Here is a 26,828-nt window from a genome sequence, read left to right as displayed (position 1 = left end):
ACAGAAATGAATCTGTCTATGCTATCTATATCTATATACCAAGGGATCCTTACCCCTTATAAGGGAGGTAGCCAAATCAAAGGCACACATCCACTTCCATCTGCCATCGTTGTTTCCCTCTCATTTTGGCTCCTTGGAGGATGAGGGGGAGTGGGGAGGAGTTGTGTGTGGATGATATTTTGACGTGGCCCAATGGGATTTCTTCTCGTCGTCTCTAATTTCTGCACCACGAGGCATGACATTAATCATTGTGTTTCGACCTTTACAGCTGGAAAAAATACAGATGGCTCCGTGAGTGGTGGTGACAATGAAACCAACGATCTAAGTGACGAGAAAAGGAGCAAGGGAGATGGCGGAAGTGGAGGCCAGGTAGTGTTTAGTGAGGAAACTCCAGAAGGCTTGGTTTCTTACGTCACATTAACAGGAACTATTAAAAGAGGCACGAAAAAAGGGCAGAATATTGATGTCAAGGTATGTATTGTTTGAAAAATACATTTTAAACACCAGAATCTTGTTTATGTATATGTAGATTTAGTCATTTCTATGGAAAGCACTCTAAACCTGTAGATTTACAGTGACAGGGTTCACAGGCAAACAAACAGTGCTACAACAGATCTTACACTGCATTTATACAGGAAACCAAACCATATCTCAAACCAAATTATCCACATTCACAAACTACACCACAATCAAGGCAGAATAATACATGATATCCTTTTCTAAATAGACAAAACAAATTACATAATTACTTACAGACACCACATCAGAAATAATGACAATCCAAACACAAATCAAAGAAGGAACATATAATGTCACAGACATCTGCATACCACTGTGTCCACCTTAGCACCCAGTATCTCATCACCTGAACTCCACTGGTAGGTTACCAGATTTTACACTACCCAATATGGCTGTTTACAGAAATGGCAGATCAAAAGAGAAGCAGAATACTAGAACAATCCCAACCTATCTGTCTTTCTACATACCAAGATCTTTTTCCCCCTTATAAGGGAGGTAGCTAACTCAGAGGCACGTACCCATCCACCACCCTTTCCACCCCTCCCATCTCAGCTCCTCATGGATGATGGGTCATCCTTGCATCCTGCCAACTGCCCTGGGTCAAACACAATGCAGCAAGACACAGTACATCCACAACAAAGCTGCTTCACCTAATTAGCAACCCCTCTCTCTTCATCCCCTCATGCAGGAAATGAGAAAATGGGGAGAAATCCCTTTGGGCTGCATCAAAATATCATTCACACATAAGCATCACCTACCCCCCCCATCCTTCTCTTCCTTGCATATCAGTATTATCCATACACAGCCATTCTCCAGTCATTCCTATCTCCTGCCTTCTCCCTTCCTTGCTCAATATTCCTCTCTTTCTCAGTCCCCCCCTTCACCCCATCCGTCCATCTCATCCTCTGTCATCCTCTCAAGTTCACTCCCTCCACCTCTGCCTTCCATTCTTATACTAAGCTTTCATCACTCATTCTTTCCATGTGTCCAAACCATCCCAATAATCTTTCATCAGCCCTATCTGGCATCTCCTTTTCCACTCCTGCTCACCTCCTCATTTCTCACTCTATCCAACCTAGTAACCCCCTAAGACAGACAAGTTGGATTGATGTGCCTACATTCGAGTCACCATCCCATGCTAAAACAGTACTAACAGAATTGGGATGGCAGTGAAGAGTAATTACCTAAGATTCACCCACCACATAGAAGACATATAGTACCCATATTCACTCACTTCAAAGAGGAACAAATAAAAACTCTTTATTGACTGACGGGCTGAACTAGTGGCTGTGGGTAACTTCCCAGCAGTTGTGTGTATCCTGTAGGAGAGAACTAGGGAAACAATTTTGTTGATTCTAGAGGAGACCAGTTGCAGTGCTATTTGCACATGTTGTTACCCAGGTTGCAGTGATTCATTTGTATGCAGGTGGGAAATTTCAAAGATTAAATCAGGGTAAGCATTTGTTTTCTACTTTGATAGTGTGAGACATGTACATGACAAGGTTCTGGTGAATATCCAAATAATTTTTGTATATCTGAAGATCAAATAGTCCAGTTTTTTTTTGTTTTTTTTATCATCATATCTAATTTGTACCTATGTTGATAAGGTCAACCTATCTCGCGAAGAGTTGGAAGAGATTGAAGCCTCGATCACGATGAATCTTGGACCTGACAAACCCAAATCAGAATGTTCTCGCCACTATGGATTTCACATAACTCTGCTGTCTGTGTTGTGCTTCCCCTTCATGTTCCTCGTATCAGCTGGGTATTCCTTTTACCTTGGAACTTTGACATGGTACAGGTAAGTTATAGTCTGATAAATAATTATGTATATGAATTTGATTAGATCTGAATCTTCTAAGATTTAACACTAATTATTCTCTTGTCAAAATCATCATAATTGTTTTTTTTTTTTTTTGTTTATCCAAACAGCATGTTGACAAGAGCAACTGAGGCACCGTGTTTAGCCAAGATCACTCTTCCTCCACTTCTCATCTTGTTATATCCATTCCTGGCCATTATCCTCACAGTTGGTTTAGGAATATATGCTGCCTTCGTTCAAGTGAGATACAGTACTATGTTCTTAACATTAGTTAAAGACTGCACAAGTTATTATCCATTATTTATGAACTATACTTAATTGTATGTATTTAGGAAGAGGAGCAAGAGTACATGGAGAAGCTGAGAGAATTGTGGAGTTGATGAAGGACAGAGTAGAGATGAGAGTGGAAGAGGAATAGGGATGTTCAAGGAGGAAGTGATGAGGTGTGCAAAGGTGGTATATGGAACAAGGAGGATGGGAGGGAATAGAAGGCAGGGTAGTGAGTGATGATGAAGTGAAGATGGTAGTAGAAGAGAAGAAGCAAACATTTTGGGTTTGGTTGCAAAGTAGCACTTGGGACATAGGTACAAAGAAAAAAGATGAGAAGCAAAACATAAGATAAAGGAAGCAAAGCTGAGAGCAGATGTGATATGGGGTAGGAGTATTACAAGATTTTGAAAATAAAAAGATGCTTTGGAAAGAAGTTGAGAAGGGAGGTGAGTCAGGCAAAGAGCAAAAGGTAAAGGTGCAGATGGATAGATATTAATGGAAATGGAGACATTAAAGAAAAGATGGGTAGAGTATTTTAGAGAGCTTTTGAATGAGGGGGAAGATAGGGAGGGATTGTTTGTGGCAGTGGGAGACACAGAAAATGATGGTGATAGGAGAGGAAAATGGAATAGATATAAAAAAAGATGAGGTACAAGGAGCTTTCAAAATGATGAGAGCAGGTAAGGCACCTGAGTTGTATGAGTGTCATTTGGAGTATCTGGAGAAGGGAGGCACAGTAATAGTGGACTGACTAGTAAGGTTATTTAATGTGTGTCTGAGGGGAGGGTGCTGGAGGAGTGCCTTTAAAGTTCTGCTTTACAAAGGAAAAGGGGATAAATGTAGTAGTTTAAATGGGATAATTTTGAGTGTAGTTGGGAAGGCTTATGGGAGGGTTTTAATTGAAAGGATTAGAAGAGGAACAGAGGGAGTAATTGGTGAGGAGCAGTGTGGGTTTAGGAAAGGTAAGAGGATGTGTGGATCAGATTTTTGTGGGAGGAAATGGGGTGGAAGTAAATTGTAGATTGGGAGGAGCAAGTTAGTGCCTTGAGGGATTAAAATGTTTCATAAGAAATAGGCATCTGGGAATGGGTGTAAAGAAGGTTATATGAAGAAGTGATGGTGCCAACAATATTGTATGAGGCAGACACTTGGAATTTAAGAGGCAAAAAGTAGAAATTTAAATGTGTTTGAGATGAAGTGTCTAAGAAGTATGATTGGGGTTACAAGGTTGGATAGAGTGAGAAATGAGGTGAGGAGAGAACTGGGATGGAAAAAGATATGGCAGATAGGGCTGACAAAAGAGTATTGGGATGGTTTGGACACATAGAAAGAATGATTGAAGAAAGATTAGCAAAGAGGTGTGGAAGTCAGAGGTGGATGGAGCAAATTGGGGAGACAACTGAGGATAAGATGGATGGATGGATAGGGTGAAAGGGGCTTTGAGCAAGAGGGGCATGTCTATTGAGCAAGGAAGGGAGAAGGCAGGAGATAGGGGTGAGTAGAAAATGGGTGTGGATGGGTGATATTTTGATGGAGCCCGAAGGTATTTTCTCCCCATCTTCTCTCTTTTCTATGTCGATTGAGTAACAAAGGGAGAGAGCATGGGATGGGGGGGAAGTGGGGAGTGGTTGTGTATGGATTATATTTTGATGCAGTCTGAAAAGATTTCTCCCTGTCGTCTCTAAATTCTACACAAGGAGATGGAGAGGGGGGGGGGTTGCCATGTAAGTGAAGTGGCCTTGCTGTGGATGTGCTATCCTGCTGCATTGCTTCTGACATGGGCAGTGGGCAGGAGACAAGGATGACCCTTCATCCAAGAGGAGCTAAGATGAGAGGGAAACTAGTGTTTGCATTATTTGTATATTATAGTAATAGTTTCTTTGTTTTGTCCGAATGTTCTTCCTGCAATTGATGTAAGTGCACTAAGTTTAGGTGTGCAGTGAGGTTCTAGGAGTAGGTGTTAGTTATTGTATAATGTTCTTGCTGTACCCTGTGGGTTGTGCTTGTACAGTATAGTGCAATGTGATGGGTGAGTGAATGGGTTTTTTGGGGTCTTACAGAGAACTGTATCAGTCTATATAACAAAGGTTTCTTCCCCCTTATAAGAGAGGTAGCCAAGTCAAAGCACACACCCATTCTCACCCTTTTCACTCTCATCCACCTTCCGTCTCTCCCTCTTATCTTAGCTCCTCTTGGATTAGGTTTATCCCTGTCTCCTGCCTACTACCCGTCATCACAATTTAGTAAATATGTGAATATTTGTAATTGTGTATTGAATCATGTCAGCTATGGCTGTGTTCTTAATGGTGTTCATAAATATCTGATTTTCAGATATCCCTGTCCTATGATGCCTGGTGGACAGAGGTAAGTGATCCTGAAAAGGGTTTTTATGGCTGGCTGTGTTCTACTCTCAGAGTAGAAGAATGTGCTCCTTACGAAACTGTGGTACTTGTAACAGATAACCTTCATGAACCAACCACAAAGGTGCAGGACTGTAAAGTCTAATATAGCTCTTGTTAAGAGATCCTCAGGATTCATCCACAAAGCATCTGTAAGAAAGACAAAAAAAATTAGCAACTTTTGTAAAGAGAATGAATAGCAGTTTTACACCTTTCTATGATACAAGCATCATCACAGCTGCCATAAACGTGTCAGCTGGTGTAGCTGGGAATTGTACTTGTTTAGGAGACTAGTTGTAAAGGAATGCAGGTACAGTCTCATCGAGCATGAGTTTTATTTCTTTTCATTTATTGTAATTGGGGAAATTATGTGAACCAGTGACAACAGGGCCAAAAAAAATATTGTACATTTGAAATTTAATTTTTAAAGTATAATTCAAATCTTGGTTACCAGAAAATGTTTTATTAGGAAGAATGCATTGGCATTGCTGAAATTGTTGTTTAATTTTTTTAAGCATGTAATCAAGAATCTTAATAGTTCAGATGTATTTCTGAAAGTAAGAGTAGTGCACAAAAATATGCCATGCAATTTTTTCTTTTGTTTTCTTTTTTTTTTATGTATATAATTAACAATGAGAACCAGTCACTGCTTGAATATTGAGCATGGTTGGAAAAAGGTGTGCCTTCGTACTATGGAAACTACCATAAAGGCCAGTTGAAGGTCACTTTCAGTAGCGTTTATTTCTGTTCAATATTGACCTCACGTCTGTTTTGTGCAATGTGCAAGACTAAATCAATTGAATAGTAAGTAATTATTTTGTACTACATTAGGTGTGATTTTCTAATTATTTTTTACAGGAATCTGATGTTTTCCAACTTGATTTTGTATGTATGCAATGGCCTCAGGAATGGGTACCAGAAGAGTAGTGGTTCATTATTTTCTTGTAATACTATCACTGTTGTGTTTTTGTTTCAGGCATGATGCCAGAAAGACAAGGGTGTATTCATGTGATGCGATTGTAATGCATGTACAATAGTGGCTTGATATTGAGTAATGGGCTCAGTAACACTAAACAATCAAGCCTCTGTGATGGTACAAATATGTACTGGTGCAGTTCCAACTACATGGTCCTAACCAAGGCCTTGCATTAGAGCTTAACCTAACCTAACACAGACCAGCTAACCATAGGCTCTAGTTATCATCATTAAGTAGTGCATTGTAATAGATCATAGGCACCAAGTGACCACACAAGTTTTTCTTATTCCACTCATAGGTAGCAGATACATCTACACTGTGCTGGGTTATGTTACACAAGGGTAACTTTGTTTGACTAGAAAGTTTGGTGCTATCAAGAAAAATGCAGTATGAGAATTAAAGCCATTGAAATAATCAGCCTACATGATTAGGCTAATGGAATTTAGAATTCAGGCAGATATTCTGGATGTAAATAACCAGAAAATTAATTCTAAACAAGATTTTTATAAATCTTTTTTTTTGTACTTTGGCTCATCATGTAAAAAAAAAGTACATGTCATGTTGGTATTTGACATAGGATGATGTATGGAATATACAGAAAGGTAATGAGAACATATAGTGCTAGTGTTGCTTAAAAATAGCACAAGTGCATTGATGAATAGTCATCTTTATATTTAAGGCTAAAAATGCTCAGTAATTATAAAGGAAAAAGACATAACAGCTTATCCAAAGTGAATTGTGTGCTGAACTCATCTTGGTTTTATTTTGGTGTATATTTCAGTTTTAAATCTTGTGCAACAGAATTCTCATTGATGATTTTATTGGTTAGGCATAGGAGTGTGAATGTAAGGAAATAAAAAGTTAGACTAATAAGTAACATTGTAACAGTAGAGGAAATAGAACTTAGTGAGATTAGTCTTGGTGAAAATAGTTAGCACTTTATGTTAAGATTGTCAGGGAAGGCATGGTTTTAATGTCTACTAAAGAGCTCATTAAGAGTAACTGTACCAATTTGTAAAAGTATGGTTTTGTGTTTTGCACACACACATACAGTGAGAAGTACTTTAAATAGGGAATGTCTCGACAGTGATGCAATTACAAAATACCTAGGGTGTGATATATGGGAAGGGGAGTGCTTGTGGATACCTGAAATGGTTAATTTACCACATAAATAGTGTGTAATTGAAGTAAAATGGAAGAAAACAAAAATGGGCCAGAGAACCCCAAGATGGCCATCTGTCGTGTTACAATATAAACATGTACCCAGAGCCATCTACCAGCACAAGGGCAAAGCAAAATGTAAACATAGGCTTCAGATCACCAAGAGGCATGAAAAAGTTTCTACTTGATAATGGCAATAAGGGTCATTTCTCTGGATTTAGTGGGTATGAAAGAAGACTTTTTAATATAGTTATAGAGAGGGACATGAGAAATATGAATGAATCATGGAAGCAAGGAACTATCAATCTATGGAAGACAAATAAAGACTTAAGCAAGGAAGTGACTTAAGAAAATAAATGAAATAAAAGAAGAGGTAAGTGCACCAAAAAAAAAGTACTGGCTGAGTTAAAATGAAAATGAGAGGTTGAAAAATAATGAAAACACAAATAACGAGAACATAAGGAAAGAGGTGGATGAACAGATATAAGCAATGACTGTGGGAGTAGGAAAAAGCATAGAAGACGATTTGCAACAACTCAGGAATTATTGGAAAAAAGACAAAGAAGATGATAAGGTAATTTTTAAAGAAATAGTTCATCAACAAATGGAGAAGGCCGAAGATGCTGTCATTAAGATACATATACTAAAGGCTTTTTTCCCCCCCTTACATGGGGGGGGGTTAGCCAAAAAGAAAAAGGCATAGAAACCACTCCCACCCATTCCATCCCCTACATATTCCACTCCCCTCCACCCTTTTCCCTCCCTCTTATCTGGGCACCTCCTGAATGACAGGTCATCCCTGCATCCTGTCCACTGCCCTGGGTCAGAAGCAGTGTCGCAAAACACAGCACATCCACAGCAGGGCCACTTCATTAATTCGGCGACCCCCCTCTCTGTCCCCTCATGCAGAAAAGGAGAAGATGGGGAGAAATCCCTTTGGGCTGCGTCAAATAATTTCTCATACATACTTCCTCGCCCCCAATCCCCCACCCACTCCCCCTAATGCATCACAGCATCATCCATACACAACCCTTCTCCATTCACCCCTATCTTCTGTCCTCTCCTGTCCTTCCCCAACAGACATTCCTCTCTTTTGTAATGCCCTTTTTACCCTATCCATCCATCTCATCCTAGGATGCCCCCTCATATTCACTCCTTCCACCTCTGCCTTCCACACCTCTTTTACTAGTCTTTCTTCACTCATTCTTTCCATGTGTCCAAACCATCCTAATACTCTTTCATCAACCCTATCTCCCAACTCCCTCTCCACCCCTGTTCTCCTCTTCACCTCATCATTACTCACTCTATCTAGCCTAGTAACCCCTATCATACTTCTCAGACATTTCATCTCAAACACATTCAAACTCCTTCTCTCTTCCTCTCTTACAGTGCTGTTGGCACAATCACTCCATATAACCTCTTAGCATCCATTCCCAGATGTCTATTTCTTATTACACTTTTTAATCCCCCAAGGCATTTACTTGCTTCTCTCAATCTACATTCTACCTCCACCCCCACTCCTCCCTTTCCTGCCACATTCGCACCCAAATATCTAAAACTATCCACTTCCTCCAGTCTCTTTCCCTTAATGCTCACTTCCAGTCTGCTATCACTCTCCCCTTGTACATCTCATCATCTTACATTTGCCCACATTTATCTTCAGCTTCCTTCTTTCACACACCTTATACTCTGTCACTAACTTCCTCAATCCCTCCTCTGATCTTGCTACAAGGGCAGTGTTGTCAGCAAACATTAACTGGCTTATTTCCTACTTTTCTCCATTTTCTTTAACCATCTCCAACCCCTGACCCACTACCTTTGCATTCACCTCTCACACCACCCCATCATTGAACAGCCAGGGCAACATAACACATCCCTGACAAAGTCCCATCTTTACCTCAAACCATTCACTCTCTCCATTTCTAAACCTAACACAAGTTTTACTACTCTCATAAAAACTCTTGACTGCTCTTAACAGCTTTCCTCCTATCCCATATATCTGCAGTACCTCCCACAGTGCCTTCCTGTCTACCCTGTTGTAAGCCTTTTCCAAATCCATAAAAGCCCAGAAAACATCCTTACCTTTTCCTATAGCTTTCTCACATATCTGTCTTACCACAAAAATCTGATCTACACAACCCCTACCTGTCCTAAAACCACACTGTTCCTCACCAATTACTCCCTCTGTTCCCCTCCTAATCCTCTCAATCAAGACCCTCCCATAAACTTTCCCAACTACACTCAACAAGGTGATCCCTCTGAAACTACTACACTCACACTTGTCCCCCTTTCCCTTGTAAAGCGGAACTATACAGGCACTCCTGCAGTCCTCCGGCACTCAATCCTCTCTTAAACAAACATTAAATAACCTCACCAGCCAGTCCACCATAACTGTACCTCCTTTATTCATACATTCTGCATGGCATCCATCCAACCCAGGTGCCTTACCTGCTCTCATCATCTTAACAGTTGCTTTCACTTCATCTTTCCCTATTTCTCCTCCATTTTCCTCACTCATCATGGTCATTTTCTTAGCACTTCCCACTGCAACTACCTTTCCCTCCCTATCCTCCTTCACATTTAGCAACTCCCTAAAATACTCTGCCCACCTTCCTCTCACTGCCTTCTCTTCCATTATTATCTCTCCATCTGCACCTTTTACCTTTTCTTCTCTACTTGATTTGCCTCCTCTTCCTCTTTTAATTTCTTTCCAAAAGATCTTTTTGTTACTTTCAAAATTTTCTGTCATAAAGGAAAAACATAACCCAAATTGGTTCCCAAGAGAAAAAGAGGACAAAGAATTGGCAAGAAATGTTCTAAAAGTAGTAAAAGATAAAGAGCAAGAAATAGAAAATGAAATAGAGGAAGTGAACAGAATGGATAAATATGCAGAAGGAAAAGAAAAATGTCGACCACTAAAGATCAGATTAAGGCACAAATGGCAGTGGAAGAAATCTTAGCAAAAACTGGAAAATTAGCAAGAAATGAACACTGTATAAGTATATGGATAAAAAGATATATAAATTATGAGGAAAGAGAAAAAATTAAGACATTAAGAAATGAAGCCAAAGAAAAGAAATGAGAAAAGAATGGAGACTGAGATAACGCAGTTTTATTGGAGTGTTAGATATGAGACTGAAAAAATGGTACAGTATATTAAAAAAAATTAAAGGTTCACAGAATGAGATGGAAGGAATAGAAAATTAAAATCAGCTTATACCAACATAGCTGGATTAAACGAACAAAACAATTATCTGTCAGAAGCAAAACCAGATGTAATGGAAATTGTGGAGACAAAATTAAGGGGTCCACTAGCACCAGTGTTGGACATGGATTATATAATAACTGGCCTAGAAATAGGGAGGAGAAACAAGGTGGAGTCATGTTCCTGGTTAAGAAAAACTTAGATGTGACAAAAATTACATATGGAGAGAACAGGGTAGAGGTGATCACAATAAGAGTTGAAGATAGCGACATGAAAAGCAGAAAGTTTGTAGTGATTTATGTGCCCCCAAAAATGAGGTCTCGGAGATAGATTATTTAAAAATGTTAGATGATATGAGATTTTTATTAAATGAGATGCTGAATGATGGAAATAATGCAGTACTCATGGGAAAATTTAATTGCAATGAAATATGTTGGGAAGAGATGACAGTGAAAGGTGGAGATGATCAATGGGGAAATGTATTACTTGACATGACTATAGAACATACATTGACACAATGGGTAAAAGAAAACACTAGATTTAGAAATAATGAAGAACAGTTGAGACTAGATTTATTATTTACATCACAACCTGGAATAGTAGACAAAACTGAATACAAGATACCAATCGCGAACAGTGACCACATACTATTTGAGTTAAAATTAAATGAGGAAATATATAGAAAAATGAGAATCACAGAAAAGAAAGACTTAGAATTTTTTCTTAAAGCAAGCTGGGGAAAATTCTACAAGGAAGAAACACAAGTGGAAGAAAAATGGATGATTCTGATGAAAATCTATAAAGAAGGAATGGATAAATCAGTACAGAGAAGAATGACCAAAATGATACATGGACTCAGAAATTTGCCTTACACACCTTAACTTAGACTCTCTGGAAAGACGCAGAGTGCGGGGTGATCTAATATAGGTGTTCAAGTGGATCAAAGGCTTTAACAAGGGTGATGCAAATAAGAAGTGAAACGCCCCTCATGAGGGAAATAATAGTAACATGGAAAGAAACAATGTATCAAATATTGAACCTTGTCAGGAAATCATATGGCCCAGATGGAATACCAAACTAGATATTGAAAGAATCTAAAGAAGAACTAACAGACAAAATATATAACATAATAAGTTGCTCACTCAAGGAAAAATACCAGAAGACTGGGAAAATGCTGATATCGTACCAATTTAGAAAAGAGGAAATAAGAAAGACCCAACAAATTACAGACTGGTTTCCCCTTACAAGCATGGTAGCTAAAATTGTGAAAAAGTTATAAAAAGTAGATGGATAACACATCTGGAGGAGAACAATACACTAAATCCAAGACAATTCAGATTTAGACAGGGAAGATCATGTACCATAAATTTGATCTGTTTTTACTCAAGACTACTAGATATAATACAAGAAAGGGATGGATGGGCTGATTGTGCATTCCTAGATCTACAAAAAGCTTTTGATAAAGTCCCTCAAAAAACTATTGAGAAAACTGGAAACCATAGGAGGGATACAAGGAAAACTATTGAAATTGGTGGATTTCTTTTTGCACTGTAGAAAAATGAGGGTAGTGCTCAGAGATAAGAGTTCTACTTGGGAAGAGGTAATTAGTGGAGTTCCACAAGGATCAGTATTGGCTCCAATAATGTTTGCTATCTATGTGAATGACATGGACAAGGGTGTGGAATGTTACATGAGCTTCTTTGCAGATGATGCAAAATTGTTAAAGAAAGTGAGTACTGAAACGGACTGTGACTCACTACAGAGAGATCTGAACAGGGTCTGGGAATGGAGTCAGAAGTGGGAAGTGGACTTCAACATTAAGAAATGTAGCATAATGGAATTTGGAAAAAAAAAAGATATCAGGACAATATAAAATTGGTGAAAAGGAAGTAAAGAAAGTGGGATCTGAAAAAGACCTGGGAGTGATCATCACAAAAGATATGTCCCCTGACAAACATATAAACAAAATTGTTGGCAAAATCAACTTGCTGAGATCAATAAAAGTGGCATTTACTTGGGTGAAATGGTAAAGAAAATAGTAGTCATACTAATAAGGCATAAATTGGAGTATGCAACGACACTATGGTCACCCAGTACTAAAAAGAATATAAGGAAGATTGAGAGAATCCAGAGAGCAACTATGAAGATGGCCCCAACACTATCAAAAATGTCATATGAAGAAAGATTGTCAAAATTAGAACTACCAACTCTGGAACAAAGAAGAGAAAGAGGTGACTTGTTGACCATCTACAGAATTATGAGAGGTGTGGAAATCCTTGATAGAGATGACTTACTAAATTGGGATAAGAGAAACACGAGGACATGGAAGGAAACTCAAAAAGGACAGTTATAGAAGAGACGTGAAGAAAATAGCGATCCCCACAGAGTGGTGGATGTATGGAACATGCTAGACAAAACAACGGTGTGTGCAAAAACAGTACAAGAACTTAAGAGCAAATTAGATATGGTAAGATACAGAGATGGGACACCACGACAGTAGCTCCCCTTCCCATAAGATACAACTAGGTAAATACACACACATGCACAAAGGCGAACCATCATCTTTGCTCAGAAATCAGAAATTGAATAACTCAAAAGGAAAAATGGATATTCTGATGAATGAGAGGATTAAACTTTTCAATACCAGTACCATTAATGCTAGGTCTGAGTCAATGAGGAAGAGATTAGTGATGATGGAGATGCAGGGAAATTGGTTATATAACCATCAGAAGGGTGAAATCATGGGTCAGCAGAAAAGGAAGGACCATTGAAAAGAAGGGTTGGTGAAAATTATTAATAAAAATGAATCTCTTCGTGGATACAGTGGACAAGACTAATTTAATTATAGTGTCTCGTTGGAAAGATCACGTTTACTTCGTGGATAGAATATCAGGGAAAAGAGATGCAAAATGCTAGAGAAGTTACACAATTATGGGAAATGACTCAAACACAACTCATGGGAACTTTGAAATGAAAGCCAAGGATAGAAACAAAGAGGGGGAGCAAGAAAAACAATAGTTTTTCTATAGAGTTCAAAATCAGACTAGGAAAGTGCTTTGAAAAAAGGAAGACAGACATATAGTGCCGGAAGTAGTGCAAGGAGGTTAAAGGTGGTTTATGCAAACATAGATATCCAGGTTGAAAATCGGTAATTACTCGTAGCTATAGCTACCAAGAATTTATGACAAAACTAGTAATATAGAATTGGTGCCTGTGTAAATAATTTGAAGTAAGGAAATGGATAGGGAACTGATTTGTATGAGAAAGCTCTTTATATACAGTATCTTTTGCAATGTTTGCTTCTTGTCATCATTATATTTTACATGAATCTTACTGTTTAATAGCCAGCTGTGTAATGAAAAGTTATATGGATGGAAGTAATAAGTCATATATATTTTTTTCTCTTTTTCTTTGTAAATGCAGATGAGCTGTATTCAGAAATGTAAAACATGGTATAATGAGAACTAATGGTGAGATTACATGCATTGCAGAATGTAGATGAAGACATTTAGCAACTTCACATAACCATCACATAGTAAGAGTCTCAAAATATATATTCATGTTATATGAAGAGAAACCATGTAATAAAACAATTTCACTGCTTGCATCCAATAATAAAATGGAAGACATATAGTTGGGATGTATCAAATAACATCGGGCCTGAAGGGACCAACGATAAGTACCCGCAAATTTGTATGACAGACATCAGAGAATTATCACATCACTGTCTTCAGATTCTGTCAACACCCTCATCTTCATCTGGAGATGCAACCCTGAGGAGCTGACATACAGTCTCTGGACCAGCACAGTCATCTTTATCAATTTCATTTATATTTCTTTCACCTTTTCACACAAGGGAAACTGACAACTTGTAACTGCTTTCCTCCCCTACTTCTGTGAGCCAATGACAGAACAGTTCCACACTTTTACAACAGAGGTAGGTATAAAGTTTCTTTCCAGGGAGGTCTGAGAGGGCCCAAGGACCAATGCTAACCACAGTAGGACTGGGTTTCCAGTCAATGAACATGAAGGCAATAGTTGTTGTAATTATTTTGAGGCATAAATGATACTGGATTGGTAAAGGAATGCCTTTAATAAGAAAGGTTATAATAGTGGAGGGGTGGAAACCTGCAATACCACAATAGCTGATCTTTGGGTCCTCTTTGGGAAGAAACCTCAGACTGATGTCTGCATTTTATTATTGTGAGATGGTTTCTGTGACACTGATTCATACTAGTAGAAGGAGAGGAATAGTCACTGGTTGTCATGTCTCTTTGTGTTTAAAAGTGGAAGAATTACAGATGAAGTTAATAAAGAGAGGTCTTGGGCGTAGTCTGAAGACCAAAGCTGCATTTCCAAATGAAAATGAGGAAGTTGATGGGGATTGGAGGGAGATGATTTTCTGTTGTCTTTTTATCATAGTACCACTTTATGCAGCTACCCATTGTCAGTCCCATTATCTGGACATTGATGCATTTATCTGGGCTGTTATTTCAATCTGTTGCCCCTGGTCTCTTTTGCAGGAGACCTGCAGCACCCAGGTAATAGGCCATGGCCACCGGTTTGGCCCATAAATCACCTGGAGAAGAGATTTTGTGTTGTTCTCTGGGTAGAATGAGAGGGGCAATGTAGAATGGGGGGTTCATTGTTGTTTATGTGGTGGTTGCATCTGGAATAATTGGAGTCTGTGGCCTTTTTTTTTTTTTTATACTGTTTTATTGTGGTGACTTCTTGCCCAGGGCAGTAGGTGAGATGCAGGGATGACCAGTCATCCAGGAGGAGCCAAGAAAAGAGGGAGGGAGGGGTGGTGAATGGGAGTGGAGTATGTGGGGATGAAATGGGTGGGAGTGAATTTATGCCTTTGACTTTGGCTACCTCCCTTGTAAGGGGGGAAAAAGCCATTGTTGTATGTATGTATGTATTGTGGTGACCAGATTATAAATCAGCACCTAACTTGACCCCATACTCCAACTGCTCTAGGTGCAACCACCACATAGAATACAATTAACACCTTTTTCTATTCTTCCCAGTTCTTGCCCAACCCAGACCATTTGTAGGTTGTTATTTTAAACCTGCCTACTTCCTTTGTAAAAATGAAAAGAAAATATTGTGTCAAACTACATTAATTTCACTTTTCCATCTCTATAAAGCTGTCATTTCACTAACCTAAGATCAGTAATCAGATGAAGTAAACAATTAAATGTTTTTCTTTTTGGATATGTACATGGACATCGTGTACTCTTGTTTTACAAAAACAGGTAAGACTTTAAAAATTCCTACTGCACTCCAGTTCCTTTTGTGAGTAGAGAATTTGCAATTTCATAAATTTCATTAGTAAAGTTTACATGATATTATGATATAACAAAATTTCATGAATCTCTGAATTAAATTTGTTAGTGTTTGTTTAAAAGGTTAGTGGTGTAATTCACATCAGATTTGTGTACATGTGAGCAACAGTGCAATACTTGAGAAGGATAAATATATTCTTCCTAGGATGAGTAACATCCATTGAAATATAATCTTCCATGGATGGAATTAAACAGTATTGGAAGGAGCTTGTAACACTCAGGTGTGAAAAGATAATTCTCACATTCCAAACTCTTTATGAGTGTTTAGACGTATGGCTGTAAATTAGTTTCCTGTAATTCATACTGCCTACAACATTTATGTAAATATAATGTACTTTGTCAGATTATTAGAAGGGTATATTATTGTATAAGGAGCATCTGTTAAAGATTCTACATCAATTGGAAAGTGATATTTTAGTTTTGCTGTCGAATCCTGGTTTACTTATATATTTTCTTTATTATTATTATTATTATTTTTTTTTTTTTTTTTTTTTTTTTTTTAGTTTTTAAGGATATGATTAACTTTATATATTTTCCATACCCTGATTTTCAAGATATGTTTTGATAATGTCACTTCAAACTGGAACGGATTTCAGTACATTTATGCAAAAGAAAGTGATCTAGAAATTACGTGTGGTCAAGGTGCATAGGTTTCCTTTTGTAGCTATAAAGCATGTCAGTGATATATGCAAGTGGTGGCATTTGTATGCATAGGAAATAGTGCTTATGAGAGTGATACATTTTATTAAATAATTTCAAAGGCTTTTCCTTTCATGGTTTTGTTTTTGTTTTTGTTTTTACTTGATGGAACATAAAGAAAGAACGAATGACAGTGTCCAGATTGATGTACAGCACAAGTCAATCAGTATTGTAGGGTAGAGATCTGCATGGCTAAGTAGTTTTAGAAGAAAAAGACAAATATGATAAAATCATACAGGGCATTCATAATTTTTTATTTGGTGCTAAGTATCTCATTTTTGTAAATTATATTTGTTCCTATTTCAGTTGGGAACATTGTAATTCTCTCTGGGGGATCGTGTTCAAGTTTATTTTGAACACAAAGTGTGTCAGGTAATGTTGGAGTGTAAGAGAAAAAAAAGGTTACTGATATTTTTGTTAACAGTGATTCATATACATAAGCAATTGAATATCATGTATTCTTTTTTAAGCTACAGTGAATTCCAACTTAATATCATAGTAGACTAGCACACACACATCAATGCATCAGTAAGATTGTTGGTGAGACATTATTTTTTGTTATAATTATAAATACCATGTGAAAATGTTGCATTTATTAGTATGGCATTACGCTTGTTACAGCTTTATCAAGGACATACTTGATAAAGCTGTAATAAGCAAAATGTCGTACTAATAAAGGCTCTGTCCTCACATGTTGTTTGTTTCAATAGACTTGTTGGCAACTACCAATTTTTTTTTTTTTTTTTTTTTTTTTTTTTTTTTTCTTTTCTTTTGTCATCTCAAGTTTCACTTACTGGAAGATGACAGCCCTAACACAACTGGTTACTGTCCTCAGGCTCTTCCATCAGTTTCTCTTAGGAGAACCTTTTTATTATTGTCAGTGTTATATTAATACGGGAGGGACCAACAGTGGAAAAAGTAGACCTGGGAGAAGGACATCAGAGAAAGCCACCTTGGTGCTTCCTGTCCTCAAAAATTGTCAACTTCCTCACTTGTGTTTAGAGTTGCAATCCTTAGGGGCTGACTCTTGGTCTTTAGAAAAGGTCCAAGATCTCTATAAAATTTGACCTACTACTCAGCCAGTGACATAGAAACAGTCATACAGTAATACACAATGCAGACAGCCTGAAGGCTCTGGGTCTTTTCCAAGAGGAACCAGGGTCAACAGATTGATTGATGAACACAATACAGAGCTTAATCCAAGGTTTATTCCCAGAGAAGTCTGTGGGTGGGCCCAAAAACCATTGCTAACCAATGTAGGGCTTTGGGCTTCCAGTTATGGAAACTTGAAGCAACAGTTGATCAGTATTAGAATCAGTACAGAGGAGAATGACCAAAATCATACAAGGGCTTAGAAATTTACCATACAACGACAGGTTTGGGTACCTTAACCTACACTTTCTTGAAAGGTGAAGAGAGTGATTTAATAGAGGTATTCAAATGGGTGAAGGGCTTTAACAAGGATGTAGGGAAAGTCATCATAATAAGACAGCCGGGCAGGATTCGAAGTAATGGATTAATTGGACAATTTTAGGTTTAAGAAGGAAATAGGCAAGAACTGGTTTACCAACAGAATGGTAAATGAATGGAATGGACTTCGTGAACATGTAGTTAGCACTGAAACAATTGGTTGTTTCAAGAGAAGATTAGATAATTTTATGGATAGAGATGACAGGTGCTAAGGGACATGGAAGTGTCTAGTGTGGGCCTAATGGTCTCTTGCAGTCTCCTCCATTTGTATGTTCTTATGCCCTTATTAGTGTGGAACTGTTTCTCTGTCACCAGCTTTTAGTAGTGGAAGGGGAGCAGTCTCTATTTGTCAACTCTCAAATTTAAGTGGAATATCATGAATAAGTAAATAAATTAAGCTTTGGCTAAATTTACAACATTGAGCATTCTTGTGAAGAAAATTTCTTTGTAATGCCAACAGTAGCTACAATATCAATGTTATTAGCCTTTTGACTCTAGAGCTCAATGTTATTTTAAAGGCTTGTTTATGTAAGTGGTCTTACTTTTGTTCATTGTATCTAATTAGCATTGTGTAATTAAGGCACACTATCAAAACAATAAGTAGGAATATCATAAAAAAAATTATCATGCAGTATTTAGATATTTTTTCACAGTTCAATAATCTTATAGGTCCATTGAGTAGAGAAATGAACATGTTTAATTGTATTATTTAAATTTTTTGCATAAATCAAAGACTAACTGGTAATCTTTTGTACAGTGATATGAACAGTAATTTACCCAAAATAGTGGCAGCTGAAGTGATTCAACTATGACAATAATTGCATCTCAATTATTTTTCTCACTATTATTCAGTAATACAAGTGACTAAAGATAAATGATTCATAATATATGATTTATGGTATCAATAACAAATAATAATAATTTAATCAAATTTAAGTGAAATGTAATGAACGGTTTGTAATTCAGTAAAAAATAGTGAAAGCTGGCAACAATCAACATATAGCATTGATAGATAGCACACTATGACAGTTATAGCATAATTCTCTGTGCATCTATATACCAAGGGCTTTTTCCCCCATATAAGGGAGGTAGCCAAGTCAAAAGAGACACACCCATTCCCACCCATTTCACTCTCAATTCATTCCACTTCCATCCACTATCCTTTCCTCCCTCTCATCTTAGCTTCTCATGTATGAAAGGTCATCCCTGTCACAAACATATATATCAAAAAACATTTGAAATACTGTACAGGTATGGGAAGATGATGAGAGGGAAACTCAAGATTCTGGAAGAGCTATTAGAACCAAAACCAATCATATACTGTGTTGCTCTCCTAGTAAAGGCCATATATTCTTTCCCCTTGCCTGTGTAAGTAAATGCAAAATGTTGAAAATACACAAAAGCACAAAGAGGCCATCAGTGTTTTACTTGATGGGAAATAAGACAAAAAAAAATAGTGGAGTAAGAAAGAAGCACAATGGAGTGCTGGGCACAGAATCAGGGGGTTGGGGATGTTATGACCTCATAGGAGAGTGAATGAAGCCAAGAGCTCTAGACAGTGTGACATTGCCACAATTAATTGAGGCCATGCTTCAGTGCATCCTAATCCTAAAGGGGTTAAAGGAAGGGGAAGGAAGAGTTGGTTCCTCTTGCTTGCTATGGGAATATTAAAAGTATTCCCCAAGCTTGCAGTATATATAACAGTTGCATTAATCTTGGATGCATTTAGCCCACCAGGTGAATTCTACACAAGGATGGATAAAAATCCAAGTGTGGTGATCATATCAAGTTAATATGGGAGTGACTGAGTCAACAATGATCATTATTCTTGGCCTGTGGAGTGTTTGTTATCTAATATCAACAGTCAGTCCCAACTGGAATGAGCTTAGTAATATAAGTGACATAACACTACCAGTAAAATGGGTATGGCTAATGGTGGTATTATACCTATGCATTTATTTTAACTATACCTATGCATTTATTTGTTATTTACATTATCATATTTTTTATTTTTTATTTTATTATTAATATGATTTTTTTTTTCGCATCCGACCTAGATATGGATCAAAAGGTCTCCTGTCGGCATGCTCCGCCTTTGTAATCCTTTGTAATCTTTGTAAGTTGGAGTTCACTTTAGTTGTAATATTTTTTTCTATCCTTTGGCTGTTTCTCTAAATTGAATGAAATTGCTTAGCAATAGCCAGGATAAATGTACAAGACACATGTAGCAGTAAAAGTGTTAAATTGTAGAGATTAACTCTTTCACTGTTAGAGCCAATAGATGAGTAAAATTTCCTGACAATATCCAGAAAATGACACAAAAGATGTAGCAAGAAGAGAGTTGAGTTGAGGTAGATTTTTTATCCTTTCACTGTTAAAAGTTTCACTCAGTTAAATGACCAAGTGTCAGCCAAAATAAAACTATGTATGACAGTGAAAGGGATAAATTGTTATTCTTAACATAATTTTTGTAAAAATTGTATGTAGTATTCACTTGTTTTATTATTTCAAATTGCTCAATCACTCTGCACTTAGGTAAGCATTTGTTAAAGATTTTGTCTTGACTGACAAAATCTGCATTTTTATTTTCTTATGTCAAATTATGTTGCAAAAGAGAAATTTGGTCTGCATTAATCCTTTAGGTCTTGGAATGCCCATAAGCAGACCAACATTGGATAGCTTGGAAGGAGTTTGCAAAATATGTCACCAGTATAAAAGAGTTGGCTAAGATATTTTTATTTCCTTAAGTTCAGGGACTCTTCTTCTTCCAAGCTGAATCATTTATTATTAGTTAGAATGCAATACCAGATAGGGAGCATGTCACTGGTTTGAAGGGTTGGAAGTACAGTATGCACAAAGTTCCCAAGTCTTGGTATTCATATCGTTCATTAACCTCAGCACCATGACTCACTGGATAGATTTTTGTTATAACCTGAACAAGTCCCAATCAATATGCACCTCGTTCAGACTAGGGTCTGCCTTTCTGCAGCTAAATTAGCTCTAGCAATACACAGACAGATCCACAACATAATTAGGATGTAGGATCTCTGGCTAGAGTCTAAGAGGGCAGTGGTCTTCGCCCAACTCAAGTATCATAGTCTACTAACACTGGGCAAAAACACAACTACACCTAAAAACAAGAGTAACAACTACAACTAATCAAGTTGATTGGCATTTGACATAAAACCTTATGTTATTGAAGGGGTTGATACATACAGAGAGCCTGAAGCTTTGAGTGGAATGGGTCGAGTTTGCTATGCATTTAGAATGTGTTGTCATTTCCCACCTGAAGTCATCACTTCATTGCCCACAAATGAAAGTTTCCCTTTAAGGGTTGTAAAAATTCAGGCCATATAGGATAGTTAAAGGCCCAAAGGGTATGTAGATCAAAGTATAGCCTTATTAGCCCATAGGAATCCGTAACTCGAGGGTATTGCAATTTACCATGATCATTTGCTAAAAATTGTTACTACAGTTTCCAAGGACAAAGGTTGTCATAGGAGCCATTGATGGGAGCCTGCACAGCTGTAAGATAGACATCAGAGAAATTTATTTCCCCATTGTCAACTTCCTATTTGGAGGTGCAACACTTAGGGGCTGGCACTCCGTCTCTGGACCAGACCCAAGACCTCTCTTTTTTCCACACTTTTCACATTAAGACAGCTGACAACCAGTGACTGCTCCCCACCTCTTCCTCTTATAATCTAGTGACAGAAACAGACTCACATTAATACAACTCAAGACAACAGTCCAATGCCTCTTCTTCAAGAGATATGTGAGAGGATTTATGGACTTGTTTACTGCTATGGGGCTGTGGGTTTCCAGTCAGTGAAATTTGAGGCAAGAGGTATTATTATCGTGAAGATTGTTATGCATATTGTGGGTGAAAATAACAGCATAAAGGTTACATGAGTTAACAACAACGAGAGGCCTCAGCACAAATGAAATGACATGGAAGCACATTTTTTTTTTTTTGTATTGAACAATAGTGGCATTCTGTTGATCTCAGAATGGGAAAGATAATTGTGGCAGCTGTGTTTATTTTCATCTTTATTTATATATCCACCTTTTATTTTTTTATTATCTCTTATGTAAATGCCAGCATTTTGTCAGCTGTATGTATATATTATTTTTATACAAAAGATAGTTTTATCATTCAGAGCCATATTAATGTTTGAATGATTTGGTAGGGAAGCCATTGAATGATCTGATTTAAAGATCTGTAATAATATGTATTCATTCCATGGATGTAACTGAGGTTGATGAAGAAACATTGAAATTGAATAATTTCTTAAACTGTTTGGCTGCGTGTATGCAAACCTTCATTTATCAACGGTTGTTACAATGTGCTCACTTTCATTGTTACTAATAAGTAGTCATTCAAGGTGGATGTTCCTTCAATGAATACTTGTTTCTCTTCTTTGATTGTTTTTCAGTGTTGTTTCTTAAATTGTATGTTACATATGTGGAGTAATACAAAGTACCCAGTAGTTAACAGAAATATTGCTTAGGCTGAATATTTTGAAATTAAGAAGAAATTCTCATTATGCTTTTGCATTTTTACAGGACAAGTTTTGATTAATTAGAACTAGTTTGTAGGATTACATGAATAATCTAACCCATAGTTTTATCCCTTTATTTTCCTTTGATATTTTCATGTGTTGAATGTAGTAAGTCAGTGCTAGTCAGTAGAAGTATTATAAGGTTGCAAGTAAGTTTAGGGGTTGTTGTCAATACATGACACATAATTTTAATGTTTTAGTATCACTGTTATCTCATAGATTTGCATGTGTATGATGTTTTACTATACTAGAGCATACCTACCTTGAATTTGAAGCACTGTCTTAAGTGTTATTAGTGTTGAAGTTTGTGGGAACAAAACATTGGAATATCAGTGTATACAAGGTTAAGCTAATATGTATGAGATAGTGCCCTGTAGATTTGTGAACCAAAGATTGATATGGCTATCAGATTATCATTGGATGGAATGTAATCCTAACCATTTTTTACACCTTTGTATGTTTGTATATATGGGGTGTGTATGTGGTATGTGTGTATATGTATGCATTCACATTTTATTATTATGCAATATATGTTCTTCCCTACTGGGACTCCATATCTCCCAGGTGCAATTTTCACGTCGTTTGATTAGGAAGGAGTGAAAGGCATGATTGTTATGAGTTTTTAAAAGGGGTAAAGATGTTCCTCTCTCATGCCTAACCACCTTGCTTTGTGGGTAAGAGATAGATTTTCCCCCCGTCCCATCTCAGTTTTGTATTTATATGTTGTTGTTTTTTTCTTGTTTTACAATAAATGATCTTCCACCAATGTATTGTATATTATCTTCACCAGGTCTTGTATAAAACATATATTTTTTAACTTAGCAACAAAGTAGCTTAAAATTTTGGGAAGGTAAAAGCTTTATCCACTGCTTTATTTCTAGACAAAGGAAACAGGATGATAATTGATTTTTCAGGTTTTAGTTATGAAGTATATCTGAGATAATTCTTACATTTAACATAGAGATTTTAGTAACAACAATTTAAATACCTTACATATCATGCAAAATGTCTTAGATATGTATAGATTTAGGAAATTGTGTATAATTCTAAGCTGGTGGATTGTAAAATGTCAATGCTTTATCTTCATACCTCACTTTGTAATCTTGATTTTGTAATACTCTTTGCATAATAAACTGTATAACAATGACATTGTTTTCATGATGTTATGAGAGTGGGAAAAACATGACATCCTAATAAGATTCATTGGCTAACATAAAAAAGAAAATAAGTAAATGGATGAAAAAATAAATATGCCTAGAAGCCAAAGGAAGAATTTCAACCTAGACTTAATTCTAGAGGTAGCCTTAATGGGAAAAAAAAGAGAGAGAAAACCCACAGCACAAGAACAGATGATGCAACTATTGAGCCTGTTAGAGGAGAAGCATCTGTGGCATACACATACCCCACAAGCTCTGATGCAATACTGCCGATGGTATTGGCATTACAGTATGGGGGAGGGACAAGAAAGTGATATGTTACGGGGGTGGACAAGGAAGTGATGCATAGAAATTTCTGACCTTTGGGTTCATGTTACTCATAAGTAGGTTAAGACCATGGTGATCCTATAATACAGGCATTTGTACACAGATTAAAGCACTAATCTCAGCCCTGCCAAACCATTCTGTAGTAACCTAGAAGCAATGCTTCTTTTTGATCCGCATTGTTTAGATAAGCCTCCCTGGATTGGTTTAGGAAAGTCGCCCTTCAGTCTTTGATTGACCAACACATGTATTTTTACCTAGTATTTACCTAGTTGTATTTTACAGGACAGGAGCTATGCTCGTTGGGACCCATTTTCGTATCTCTCCACGTCCAGTTTTTTTTTTTAAATTGTGTATAGTTCTGGCATTCACTGTTTCACAGTTCAATTTGTTCCAGACATTGATCACTTTGTGTGGGAAACTATTCTATTTCGGGTCTCTTCTGTAACTGTCTTTCTTTAGTTTCTTTTCGTGTCCTCTTGTTTCCCTCTTGTCCCATTTTAATAGGTCATCTCTATCGAGAACTTCCATCCCTTTCATAATTCTGAAAATGGTCAAGGCCCATTTGCTAAACAAAGAACACTAGTATGGAGTTCTTTCTTCCCTGCATCATCTACGTAATGAACTGTTATATTGGTGACCCCCTGTATTTTGGTGCAAGTTCACCTAGCCTATCACAGACAATGACTGTAAAGCTTCCCCCTTTCACGTACAGCATCATTCACCCAGATGCTTGTTGGCCTCCAAAGGATCAACAGTTCACAGATGCACACAAATTCAGACTTACCATTGTGACCCTTCCCCAGATTGCAGCTCAGATTTCTCCAACCCTGACTAATCCCCCAAGAACAAACATGATGCCTTCAAGGATATGCTCAAGCAAGCATGTGGCAGGACAAAGGAATCAACCACAGCAGAATTGAATAACATTACGTCTCTCTCACAATCCTGCTGATATGTCTGTCAGGTGACAGGTTGTCTTTTATCAATAATTCCAGGTTGTTCTTCTATTTTGTTTTTGTATTGTGTTCACTTTCCAATTAATAGTTTAAGGATGGCCTTTTGCTGTTATTGACAATTTCCAGTACTTTGGATTTTTTTTTTGTATTGAACTTCATCTCCCAGTCTTGGCTCCATACAAAAATAGTATTGAAATCTTTTTGCAATATTCTACCATCCTCATTTTTCACTCTTCTCACAACTTTTGCATCATCTGCAAACATGTTGGCATAGCTTGTTTCTTCCATTGTGTCATTAATAGACAAGAAACATTATTGGTGCAAGCACTGAATCTTGTGGTACTCCACTCAGTACTGCTCTCCAGCTTGACATCTTGTCCTTTACTACTGTCCTCCTGTATCTTTCCTTCAAAACGTCTTTAATCCATTCAATTAGTTTGCCTCTCAGTCTTCCAACGTGTTCCAATTTCCACATAAGTTGACTGAGAGGTACTTTATCAAATGCATTCTCTAGGTCCAGGTACATGCAGTCCACCCACCCCTCTTTCTTGAAGCACATCAAAGGTTCGACCCAAATGACCCTCCAGATCTGAAACCAAACTGACTGTCAGAATGTATGTTTATTGTACATCCTTTTTGTAATAATGATGGCAAAGTAATACACACAAAGCTGACCTAAAAGGTTTATTAATCATATGCAATGGTAGAAATGTGAGATACAGGCACTTGGGATTTTGTGCACAAATGAAACCTGAAACTATCAATAAAAAATCTGTACTATTATAAAAAAGTATCAAAGTACATGATATCTACTATATATAAAACAGAAAAACAATGTCATTCTTTTTTGTAGAACATTAGTGAAATGTCTGTATTAATACAACAGATGTATGTGTGCGTGAACATCTGCAGTATAAAATATCTAAATAATTTTGACAAAAGCACGTGGAAAAGAAAAGGTAAGATAGAAAGATATACAAAAATAAGTATAAAAGTACGAGGAAAATACTAGAGCATAACTGAAATGGTTTGGAAATGTGCAGTGAATGCCTGAAGACAGGTTGATGAAAAGAATAAAAAGAAGAAGAAAAAATACGGGAATGTATGAAAAGTATAGGGATGATTATGGAATAGGCAAAGGGAATGAGACAACTTTCTTAGATCCTTTGCTACAGTTACAAGTATGTTCCTGAAGTAGAATGAAATCATGAGGCATTATCCAGAGTAAAATCTGCTGAGCATGTCAAAAGACCACATGACAGTCTTAACCCTTTGGATATTTTGACATCCTCTATGCCAAATGAAATAGTTTTGTGTTTGCTTAAATTTTTACCCCTTTGCTACAGCAGTTCTTCAAGCTGAATAAATAATTCATTATTAGTCAGAATAAAATCTATGGAGTACATTACTGCAGAAAGGAGATTACTTGAAATAATCTAGTCCTTTTGCTAGTGATATCCCCTAAGGTAAATAAAATGGAATACACTGCTGAAGCAAAAGGGTTAAATGGTGCCTTTAAAGGTATTCAGCAGGCTTACTAAGAACTTGAATGGGACATAGGAGACCACAGAAGAGGAGATAAGGAAGGGTTGGAAAGAGGTGAGAAATGGTAAAGTTCATGCTTCAAACAGGTCTTGGGGCAAATTTCAACAAGATGTTAAATATGTAGGCAGATTCAAAGCAATTTTAAAATAATTTTCAGAAAATTTAAATTAATAAATTAAATCTGTACTGCAAAGGTCTCTAATGGAAGTACATGTTAGAAGTCTGCCTGATCATAAAAAAAAAAAAAAAAAAAGAGAGAAAAGAAAATGAAGATGGAAGCTAGCACCTTGTCAAGAAAAACAATCTACAATACATTTTATTCTCAAGAAGAAACATTTTCATTCATTTTGTATGTACATAGCAATGAAGGTCCTGCTATTTTCTAATCCCTTCTTTCCATATTATATGAATA

At 37.1% G+C, this 26,828-nt stretch overlaps 1 protein-coding gene across 1 annotated transcript in view; it reads left to right on the top strand.

The window, feature by feature from the left end:
• Positions 1-26,683, top strand: part of LOC143024669 (uncharacterized) — a 34,976-nt gene extending 8,293 nt beyond the window's left edge. The window contains exons 7-10 of the mRNA XM_076183652.1: positions 269-471; positions 2,127-2,320; positions 2,452-2,581; positions 4,943-26,683. Coding sequence (XP_076039767.1) covers positions 269-471; positions 2,127-2,320; positions 2,452-2,581; positions 4,943-5,116 — 701 coding nt within the window. The 3' untranslated portion in view covers positions 5,117-26,683. The remainder of the gene's footprint in view (positions 1-268; positions 472-2,126; positions 2,321-2,451; positions 2,582-4,942) is intronic.
• The last annotated feature ends 145 nt before the right edge of the window (positions 26,684-26,828 follow it).

The sequence above is a fragment of the Oratosquilla oratoria genome, chromosome 4 (genome assembly GCF_046742065.1).
Source record: "Oratosquilla oratoria isolate Oo_2021 chromosome 4, ASM4674206v1, whole genome shotgun sequence".
Taxonomy (NCBI): Eukaryota; Metazoa; Arthropoda; class Malacostraca; order Stomatopoda; family Squillidae; genus Oratosquilla; species Oratosquilla oratoria.
Note: the sequence above shows the minus strand (reverse complement) of the source record. Positions and strands in the feature narration are given on the sequence as shown.